The sequence below is a fragment of the Panicum virgatum genome, chromosome 3K (genome assembly GCF_016808335.1).
Source record: "Panicum virgatum strain AP13 chromosome 3K, P.virgatum_v5, whole genome shotgun sequence".
NCBI classification, from domain to species: Eukaryota; Viridiplantae; Streptophyta; class Magnoliopsida; order Poales; family Poaceae; genus Panicum; species Panicum virgatum.
This window is the reverse complement of record NC_053138.1, coordinates 32,931,183-32,942,683: the sequence shown is the minus strand read 5'-3', so window position 1 is coordinate 32,942,683 and position 11,501 is coordinate 32,931,183. Positions and strand designations below refer to the sequence as shown.

Genomic DNA, 11,501 nt, shown 5'->3' with positions numbered 1-11,501 from the left:
TAGGTTTATCTATAAATTCGTCTAGATTTTTCTAGTTTATATAGATAAATCTATAGATCAGTCAAACATTATCCAATAATTATAAAATTATTACTACAGCTCAATCATATAATGATATGTCCAGCGTAAAAATTTCACCATAGTTGGACGACGAAAACTATAGCTATAAATTAATTACAAAAAAGTATATATCTAAAGATATAGCAAAACAATTATACTAAAGTATACCATATAATATATTCATTTCATATATCTACTCATGTGAAGTCCAACAAAATTGGATTTTCTATCTTATGTTTTTTTGTGATTTACTATGATTTTTTAGATTCAGTTAAAATAAACATAAAATAAGAATAGTAAAACCGCCCTCAAACCCGCTCAAGAAGATCTTGCGACCGAAAGTCTGAGGAGGCCGGTCGTCTGGTTTTAAAGTTTAGAGAGGAAAAACGGACTCGGCCTAAAGTTCAAAGAGACAAAAACGACTTTTTTAAAAAAAAATAACCGGGAAGGAAATAGGCCCCGCCGCCGCGTTCACAGCTTGGCAGGCCTGCAAAGCTTTAGTATTGCAAGGCAAGCGGAAGCGGGCTGGCCTGCTAACAAGGCAAGCGGACGGCCCGGCAGGGCCCGCTAAATCTCGCACAAGCCCGCAACGCTCTCTCTCTCTCTCTCTGTCTCGCAAACGAATCTCGTCTTGCCTCGCTGCTCGCCTAGCCGCGTGCGTGCGACTGTGAGCCGTGAGGAGCGCCGCCGCCGCCGCCGCCGCCGCGCCTCTCCTTGTCACCGCCGGCGCCCCTCTTCTCGTCCCGGCCGCTGCACTCGCAGGTGCCGGTATCGCATATCTTCCCGTCACCTTCGCCGCCGCCTGCTGCCCTGCCTCCGCCTCCGCCGTCAAACCCTAAGTGGGCCGTCGACTTCACCCGCGAGGTCAGTCTTTCAGATTCGTTCCCTTCTCCGCGTAGCTGGTAGGTTTATGAGTTGATCTGTGGCTTCATGTTCTAGACTTCCTGATCTGAATTTATTTGTTAACTGAATTTTGTGGTTGCCGTGGCGGGTTTTTTATTTTTTTTTTGCTGCATTCTTGACCGGCAGCTCTCCTTATCTGCGGTCTACGTCACTGGGTAGTGATAGGATCTCGTAGTAGTATCAGCATTAGTACAAGGTCCTTATCTAGTAAACCGTCAGGTACTTCAGCTTTAGCTGGGCGTGTTTTTTATTTTCTTGCTAGCTTGGAATGGCTAGCTAGGTTGCTCGGTGTAGGGTGTTGTTGCAGTGTGCTTGTTTCGATGTACTCGCTTATTTGTCTGGTCTTCTGTCTTGGATGATGGTCTCTGAAAAAGTAGAATTGTAAGTAGTTTAGCTGTAGCTTATTTAGTACTTGGCTATATATGCAAACTTGCTATGAAATGTATGAGGCATTTGTTTTTAATACATGGCACCTGATTTAGTGTATTGTGTACGTGAGATCACATTAATCCTCCTGATCTGCTCCCAGTTTCTTTGTTATGCTCCCACTTTTTCTTTACAGGTGTCCTGCTCATATTAATCTTAAGAGTTCTACTACTTGGTAACAAATTGGTTAAGTTTCAGTTTGATATAGTCAGGATTGCTGAACAGTACTATATTGTAGAGCAATACAAGTTTTACTTAGAGTGGAAGCAGTGGTATGTGATCTAGTGCTATTTAAAAGTGGAGCGTGGGATTCTTCATATGGCAGTCAAAGTAACTTCTTGGTGTTATGAGTTATCTGATTGCAAAGTGTAGTTGCTTCTTGGTGTTGGTTTGTTCATCCTAGCTTGCATCATCACCATTTATCGATTTACTAACTATATTCTGGAATTCATAGTGTAGACAAACTGAGTGATCACTTATAGGTTGGAATTGCATAATCACACGAGTCTGTATTTCTTTGATTCCAGTTCAGTGTTTTAAAGGTGTTGCCTAGCGTCCAGGCGTACCCAGAGCCTTGGGCAACAGCTACACCTTGTTGCCTAGGTGCTGACTAGGCGTCCAGGCGTACCCAGCTCGCCTTAGGTCGCCGTGTCGCCTTTAAAACAATGTTCCATTTCGGATGCAAAGTTAAATTTTACATGTTCATCCCTTTCCAAAAATCTGAATATGCATGCCTACTGCCAGTTGAAGTTTTTGATCTTCCAAACATGTCCAAAAGCTTGATCCTTTCAGTTTGATCCGGTGGCCGTTTTGTTGCTGTTGGACAAGCAAAGGCAACTCTTTTCTGTTCTATTTATATCAACTTTGCCATGTTGGAGCATGTAGTTCAATTAAGTCTGTTTACCCGCTAGATGTAAGAAATGCACCTTTTTGTAGTTAATATGTAATGTGATTCTTATTGCAATTTAAATTTGAGTTTTTATTCTAGCTCTAATAAAAAATGAATTTACTGACTTGTCAAAGCTGTCAGCAAGAGTTTTTTTTTGTCTCACTGTATTGTGATTTCTCTGGTCTAAATGTATTAATTTGAAATTTCCTGCCACGTGTCCTCCATTCGGTTGAAAGTTGCTTCTTACGGGCTCCCGCTATGCTTTTCTTCTCTTGTCAAGCCCCACGGATGTGTGCGGCGAGCACATTTGACTTGCTCGGACACTGCAAAGCCCGCAGAAATGTGTTGTGGCTAGTGTGGCGGCCTGCAGGCTGTGTGCAGACTACCCTGCTTGCATCGGTTCATAGTTTGGTAGCATTACATGTGTGTTTTTTTTGTCCTTTTGAGTGCTTTTCTTTGCTCTTTTGAGTGCTTTTCTTTGCTTAGGGGTGCAAACATAAAACCATGATATTAGAGTCACAAATATCTTGTGCCATGATTGTGCATTGTTCTTGTTCTTTTGTATGTTCATAAAACTTTTGTAAGTTTGACCAAGTTTATAGAAAAAGATATTAGCATATACTGCAAATGAATGCACTTTCAAGACATTTGATGATGGGGATTAATGAAACTAATTTGATGTGTGTTTTTGCATTTTTCTATGAATTTGGTCGAAGTTAGAGAAGTTTGAGTTAGGCCAGTCTTAATGGGAGTTTCATCAGAAGTTTTATGAACATTAAATAACATGCCACATCAGCAATTTTGCTGGCTTGGCAGTGTCATTATGAGGAGAGATGAGGGAGAGTTTCATGGGACGAGAGAGGAGTTCCATCCCCATGAAACTCAGCCAGCACAGTTACCAAGTTCTCAATCTTGGTAACTATGCCATGAAACTATGCATTGAGACTGGCCTTAGGTTAGGAATCAAAAGCCAAAACACCTTACATTTGGAACGGAGGGAGTATAACATATAAGTGTCTACAAAATTTTCTTTGTGGCTGTTTTATAGGCAGTTAGGCACTATTTATGGACTTAATACAACATGTCCTTATTCAGAATTGTGGTACTCTGCCTGTCTCTTATGATTTCGTGGTGGCTTATGGAATCATTTTCACTGTTTTCTCAGTTTGTTCTCTTGTTTAAATTTCCAGGTGCTACCAATTTTGAAAGATGGTGGATGACGAACAGGCACCAAGTTCTAGGAAGAGGGTTGCTGGTACCCAAATCAACAAGGATAATCCTGAGCCTGATGATGACGGACCAGAGCAAGAGATGGGTACATTTAAGAAAGCTCCCGAGGAAGTGATGGCAACCCGAAGAATTGTAAAGGTTCGGCGCCAGCAGCCGTCCTCAGCTCCTTCTTCTAATCCTTTCTCTGCAATCAGATTTACCCCCACGGATTCTAGTGTTCAAGCAAGTGCCCCTGTCACAGAACCTCAACCTTCAGAAGTCAAAGCTGATGAGGGCAGCAATGGTAATGCTAAAGAAACTTTGCCTATGTCGGACAAGAATGCTAGCTCTGGTGAGGTAACTGAGATTCAGAAGGAAGAATCAGCTGTGAAAACTGAATCTGGTGCCACAACTGAAGCGCCGCCTCAACCTGTTGAAACCAGTGACAAGGCAGAATCTGGTGGAGACAAAGTAGTAGTTGGAGAACCCAAGGAAGGTGACAGTACGCCATCTGAAGTTGAGGGCAAAACGAAGGACGGAGATGCTGAAGAAAAGAAAGGGGCAGATGAAGCTGGAAATGAAGATAAAATCAGTAAGGATGATACTGAGAAAAAAGATGGAGGTGAATCAGAGACCAAGGATGGGTTATCTGATGAGCAGAAAGATGCTGATAGCAAAGGGCAGTCCTCATCATCAGCACCTCTTTTCTCCTTTAAGAATCTGTCAAGTGGTCAAAATGCCTTCACAGGTCTGGCTGGAACTGGATTTTCAAGCACATCATTCTCATTTGGCTCGGCATCTAAAGATGGATCAAGTGCTGGTCCTCTATTTGGGCTGAAGCCTGATGGTTCTTCAGTCCCTTCTTTTAACCTTGGTGCTACCAACAATGGTGGTTCCTCCACAGTGCGCGCTACTTCAGGAGAGGCACCCAAGAAATTTGCTATGACAGAGGGCCCTGTTGAAACTGGTGAAGAAAACGAGAAGGCTGTATTTACTGCTGACTCTGCTTTGTATGAGTATTTAGATGGGGGCTGGAAAGAACGGGGAAAAGGTGAACTGAAGCTGAACGTCTCTGTATCTGGTGATGAGAGAGCCCGGCTCGTCATGAGGACCAAGGGAAATTACCGGCTGGTCCTGAACGCGAGCCTCTACGACGACATGTCGCTCAAGGACATGGACAAGAAGGGAGTGACTTTCGCCTGCATGAACAGCATCGGCGAGTCGCAGACTGGCCTCGCGACGTTTGCTCTGAAGTTCAAGGACACCGCCATGAGGGAGGAGTTCAAGGGCGCGGTGGAGGCTCACAAAGTGAGGAAGGCACCTGACACAACGCTGAACACGCCCGAGAACTCCCCAAAGGCAGCCGAGGTCTGAAGCCTGCCAATCATGCTTACGCATTCTTAGTAACCAGTTCAGGAAAAAGGAGCTGAGAGATACTGTCTGTTATTTGCGGAGTTTTAAGCAAGATGTCGTCCTGAGTTGTATTCTTAGTAACCGTACGAGTCTTTTTCAAAAGAGTAACCGTATGAGTTTTACGGATACGGTTTCCTGATGTTGTTTTTTGGGGGAACAGTGGGTATCCTGGCGAAGCTTATTAAAGTCATAATCTTGGTATAGCCTGGGGATGAGACTGTTTTGGTCTATATACTGTATGCTTTTGTACGCTCGCTCTGTCTTGGGCTATTCGTGCCGTGATATCCAGTATTGACGCTTCAGAGTGTTAGCTCCATGGGTGAGGTGACAAGTGCGGCCGTTATCTTGTTCGTCGCGTCCGTCGTCTCTGGCTCCGAGCTAGGATTCGCCTCGTCACGCGCAACGCAACATCCCCCTCATCCACCCGAAACCGGCGGCGATGGCGACGTCGTCGACCCCAGCCGTACCGTGCTCGATCGGCCGGCTGTTAAAAAAAAAAAGAAAGGACGCGGGGGAGGTTGCACGGTGAAAATCACGCGGTGGTCGGGATGTGCGACCTCGCTCCTCCTGTCCTGTCGAAGGGACGCCTGAGACGAGCGAGATGGATCGTCTTGTCCCTGGACCGTGGCTCTGCTGTCCCTGTCTGCTTACTAGGCCCCGACTTGCATCTATCGCTGCACGAGGAACGCGTGCACGGGTACCTTTCCGGATGACCGGTGATCTTCGTCCTTGTTTAATCTAATCCGGCCGGCCTCACCGATCGTCCGAAACATGAGTGAGAATGAGCAGAATTTCCTGCAAATCCAGGCATCCGGAAACGGAATCGATATGATTATTAGCCGCAACAGCAACAGCTCGAAAACGCGCACAGCTCACGAATCACACGACTCGTTCGCTCTTGTTTGTTCCACTTGCATTTGCCACAGGGCCACTCCACGCCACGCTGGTGGGGAATTCTGCTTGCTTGCTGGGCTCAGAAAGTGACGCCGCTGGCCTGGAGTCGCGCCGAGGATATGAAAGTGAAGTTTTCGACCATGTGCTGCGAGCAAGGGATAGAAAACTGAAGAAAGGAAATCCAATGGGGGCAGCAGGATATTTACGTTACGAGAGGGAAGCGAGAGAGCATTGGAATCGGATGCCGGCGACCACTCAAAACTCGCTGGTTTGGGCATCGGACGTGTGTGTCCTTTGGTTTGGGCATCGGACGTGTGTGTCCTTTGGTTTGGGCAGCAGTGGCCTGATCATGCTGTCCCCAGCGAGGGCCCAGGGTAGGGCCTAGGAGGCCAGCATCTTTTGCGCAGGACACTGGTCAGTGGTCACCGGTGAAAAATTGTAAATTCTTTGTCCAAAAATTTTAGGTATTCAAAATACCCATAAATCCGGCCCGCCGGCCGCCGCACCTTTTGAGAGACCATCGACGAAATTATAAAAAAAAAAGTGATTGGATTGAGTGTCATGCTGCTCAGAGCAAACCTAATAATTTAACCCATTGCTGCCTGCAAGACTCTTTGCAGCTCATCTCTCAGCCAACTTGTATAGTGGTTTAGCTCTCCACTATTAATATATGACCCACTTGTCTATCTCACAAACTTTCTTGGTTCTTGTGTCAAAGCTGGCTGTAAGCTTACAGCCCACTTCCCCTCTCTCTCTCCTCTTCTCTCTCCACCTCATCATTCAGCCTACTTTTAGCCCACCATAATACTTGCTCACAGTGATCCGTTATTCGTGGTGCAGTTTTAATGTTGGGGCTTGCTAGATAGTGGAAGGGGCTAACCAGATTCAACTGTGGCATGGGGTCTTTTCAGATAAGCTGACAGACCTGCTGCCGCTAGGAGTAATCAGGTAAGTGGTGGCGCCGGTATGCAAAATATATATTGCATTTCCAGGTAGGCCAAACAGGGAAAGGCAGGCTAGCAGATGGATGAGGAGGATAAAAAACCGAGGGGAAAGACACTTTTTCAAGGGAAGGTTATGGGGAAGGAATTTGCAAGATGTTGACGGCGACATATTCAATTCATTTCAGTACACAAAAGCATCGTAGACATAATTCAAGGGGCAGACCAACTATAACTTTTTCAAGTAAATTGCTATTCGCGCAGTAGTGATGCTTGGGGGTTGGGCTTGCAATCGATCTCTTCCTGCAGCCACAATAATATGCAATCCTTTAATTTGAAATGTCATATTCTAATCATGCATACTTCACTACTACAGAAGTGTCATCCATTCCTAATTGTAAATGTCCTTTAGTTCCGGTTGGAAACTAGAACTACGAATCTGGAGCTAAAGGCTCCTAGTTTATGGTGACATATTCAATTCATTTTATTGCATAAAAGCATCATAGACATAATTTAAGAGCAGACGGCGAACCAACTACTTTTTTAAAGTTAATTGCAATAAAGGGTTTGCGCAACCTCGTACAAATCATGTAGTAATGTTGGGGTTGTAATATCTTCGTGCAGTCACAATAACAAGTGATTCTTTCATTTGAAATGTCATATTTAATCATACTTGTTAAACAAAATGTCGCATTGTAGATCGTGTTGTTCTCCTAAACAAGTTACACATTGGATCAGGGGGATTAGGGGCTCTGCCTATCTACTTGGCTGTAGTAAGATGTGCCCCAAACTCACTTTGGCCTGTGCAGTTCTTTTACTTGTCCAACATGATAGGGAGTCCAAAAAATGTAACAACTGGACGACATCCGTAAGAGTGGTTATTCGCATCAGTATGCGGTTCAATATAGGTTGTATGAAAAGCGTGTTTGAGAAAAATAAGGAAATACTAGTGCCTTTCCCTCATTCCCTATCATGGTTCCTTAGAAGTCTTAAAAATAGTGTAGTGATTATTAATTTATTCTATGTTTATGTGACATGTCATGACAGCTTGATCAGGCATTGTCAAATCCCTGCATTTTAAGTGGTACAACATTCACTTATTGTGCTTTATCTCAATAGCAGTAATTATTTTGCTTCTTAATTCTTCAACATATGTATGAAGCTAGCTTTAAAATGTCGTATGCAAGTGTTATTATCATGAAGCTGATATAGAATAGAGAATATAATTATGACCAAGCTGGTAGATCTTTTTCTAGAGATGAGGATATGTGATGTTGAAGCTTTGATAGAAGACATCTAGCTATTTCTTTCTCCACTCACGATGCATGCATTTATGTTCAGAAATACTCCTCACTCATCATGGAACAACACTTTCTAGCTAAGTGAACTGCCTGCCTATAGTGGTGATAGGTGCATGTGGCCGACAATACTACCAAATTTCAAGCGTAAAGTATGATAACTACCTAAACATACCCACAACCTATTCTATTTTGGGCTTTAAAAGCATATCTCAAAGATGCATGAGGTTGGCTACCACATCTTCATCTAATTAGAAATGTAAATAGATATTCATTTTGTTGTGGTTATTTCTCTTCAAAAACAAGATCATTGGATGACAAAATGAATTAGAAATGCCTTGTAGAAAGCAGATTAGTTCTTACAATGTATGTTTCTTTTGTAAACCATGATTGTTCTGAATAATTTATCCCATTGAAAATGTCTTTAAACTTGCTCTTTGAGCTCCTTAATATATTCATTCTCATGCTAATTTTTTATAGTGGTCTATTGTTTTATTCACATTGTTGAATTTGATCATAACTTGTAGGCATCTGTATAAAGATATGCTAACAAGTAAGATGCGATAAGACAAATAAAATAGGGAAATAATGAATTTTTCTATCTCAAAATACCATATGGAGTAAGAGAAAAGTAGTTTTTGTTTAACAGCAAACTTGATCCTAATGTGAAATAACATCTGATATAAAGATAAGGACTCAACAAAGTCCATATGTTCATAGTTCATAATCAACCCCATACAAGAAAATCAAATACAAGAACCATGTGTAGGTGTTTTGTCATGTCCAATATAGAAATTGAACATGAATTGCTTAAAAAAGGTATAAATCACGCATATAAATAAGGTTGTTTATCTAACTGCAATAATAAACCATGTGAAGTGAGAGCAATAATCACATATAATTATTGGACTTCGGTACTATTATGATGCACACATAATTTACATGTCAAAGTTAGATTAACACATAACTTGGATCACCACTAAAGTTTTTTAATCTTTCCACTAATGTCAAAAGGTACAAGAAATGCATAGTTAAGTCTTAGATGAGAAGGGGGACAAAGAAAGGGGGTTCCATGCACAAAACCGCATGTGCTATTGTGGTAAAATACATCCATGTGGAGTACATTTGACTGTATATAAACACATTTGACAAAATCATGTAGCACTTTGCACGCTTTGCAACTTGTTAGACCAAGTGATACGACCATACACTTTGGTCCAACAGTTGCAAAACATATCCTACCAGTCCTAGCTCATAATAAAAATAAGAGTGCTAGTGCATAACTAGGTGCGTGTTGGACCTAGGTGTGTCCTCAAATGAACCTTCCACTCTATAACATACTCTTGCTGTCCATTTCCCTTTTGGTTCATGCGTTTAAGTACTTTTTGTGAATGAATAAAAATAACAATATTACAACAAGTCTCTCTTTTGCCTATGGTTCATAGACTCTACAACCACAACCACAATGGATAATTATATCACGCTGAAATAATGTATAAGGATGAAGAGTCCATTCAAAATATTGTGAAAGGAAATATGTGAACATCAAGAAAAAACATTATCAGTTTCAAGGATTCATGATTATTTTATGAGAAACTACATGGAAGTTTGTTTCACAAAAAATTTAATAACGTAGAGATATATAGCTACTCTAGTTGAAGTCTAGAAGGGACCAGACGTTTGCAATGTGAAATAAATTATGAATTTGATGCCTTCGGGGGCAAAAAAGGTTCAACTAAAAAATTTGGACCAACTTGGAAGAAACTTTAATGGAATATTTGTACTATTCTATTTGGCGGTAAGATTGTTCCTGCCTCAAAAAAAATGGCAGTGCCAAAGTTTAGTAACGAGTTTGATAAGGATATATCAAACTTCGGCCACGAAATGAACTAGAGTTTTATAAGATACTGACTTATGTTATATTTTTGTATCAAACTAAATATCAGTCAAGCATTGTCAACACTAAAATGAATGAGAAATTAGTGAATTTCAATAAAAAATCACTCAAGGGCAATACAAACTCAATGAGGATGAGACCCATTAGCATACTTGAGTTGATACCTCATTATCACTTGCTATCAGTGGGAGAAATTGTTGCTCATAGTGGTAGTATTTTATTTGTTGTGGCTGAGAAAACTTTAATGCCTCTCTTTGTTGTGTCATGCACTGTGGATGCTCATAAACACAATTGTGCTTCTATAATACTACCAGTTATCAAGGACCGGGGATCCCCTGGTGCCATGTGGAGTCTAGCGCCGTGGACTCCTATAAGGCCCACACAAAGGGTTCTGATACGAGTGAGCTCACCTCTAAGGATGGATCTTGGGGACCCCGAACCCCCCTTGAGCAGTCGACGCAACCTACTGGATGGGATTCAGGTGGCTGGACGGTAGCCAAGAGCATTAAATGCCGGTGGTAGGGGTTGTGGTGCACCTGCCACTATATCAATGGTTTTTCCTCCTTGCCTTGTGTGACATCATTGTGGAGGAAAACTAGGAATGCTAGACCATGTGTTTGTCCTTTCTAGTCATCCATCAGGCAGACTGACAAAGTGGACGTATTGCTATCATGTCCAAGGATGGGTGCAATGCCCCTAAGGAAATTGGCACTCGCCTAACCCGGTCACTGACGCATGGGGAGATCCTAAAGATCGGGCGACGAGTGGTACGGGACACTCCTCCCGCTTATAAACAGGTGTACAAAAGCCAGACACGTATCACAGAGCAGGATGAGGAGGATAGGCGTGCCGGACGAGCTGCTTAGATGATCATTGACCGGCACACCCAAAGGATGGAGGATAGTATAGAGAGGGCACAGATCATACGTCATTTGGCCATGGCTACAATGACCCATACCTATCCATTTTATCCCTTTGTCCGGCTATCTATGGAAATCCTCAAAGGTATAAAGAGGAGGATCTAGACCTAGACAAGAGTTGGATATTAGAGATAAAGAGGGTAAATATTAAGATCATCGAGGGTTGGACAATAGAGAGAAAGAGAGCAGATTATGAGATCATTAAGAGAGGTCTTGTATTCAAGACTCACTCGGGCGGCTTTTCTCTAAGACAATAATTTATCATCCGTTTCACAGTGCCACAAAATGCCTGAGTCCCTTTCCCTTGACTGAACTCTAAAGGATTTGTTCAGTTAATCCCCTCCACAAGGGGTTTGGGAGGGATTGAGGGAGATTTTAACTCCTTGGTTATTTAATCCCTCCCAACCCCTCCAATCCCCTTCAACCTCCTTCAAACCGAACAAGCCCTAAAAGAATATCTTGTAGGCTCTCATTACCGGTGTCTACATAGGGACAAATACCTTTTGTACAAAAGAGATGCAATATGTGTTTAAGAGAGAGGGGTGAAATGGAAGAACAATAATTTTGGGTGTGGACGTGTGGTGGACAATGTAAGCTAATCCTTGGTCCTCACTTGAGTTGTAGGGTGATACTCTCAAGAACCCAACATTT

At 42.4% G+C, this 11,501-nt stretch overlaps 1 protein-coding gene across 1 annotated transcript; it reads left to right on the top strand.

Moving 5' to 3' along the window:
• The first annotated feature begins 668 nt into the window (after window positions 1–668).
• LOC120699037 (nuclear pore complex protein NUP50A-like) lies at window positions 669–5,149 on the top strand. Its single transcript, XM_039982902.1, has 2 exons — window positions 669–924; window positions 3,469–5,149. Exon 2 carries the CDS (start codon window positions 3,488–3,490, stop codon window positions 4,859–4,861), a length of 1,374 nt encoding a protein of 457 aa, XP_039838836.1. The 5' UTR covers window positions 669–924; window positions 3,469–3,487; the 3' UTR covers window positions 4,862–5,149.
• Window positions 5,150–11,501: the final 6,352 nt, after the last annotated feature.

Coding starts and splice junctions, on each gene's coding strand:
- LOC120699037 (XM_039982902.1), top strand. CDS start 3,488: ATGGTGGATGACGAACAGGCACCAAGTTCTAGGAAGAGGGTTGCTGGT.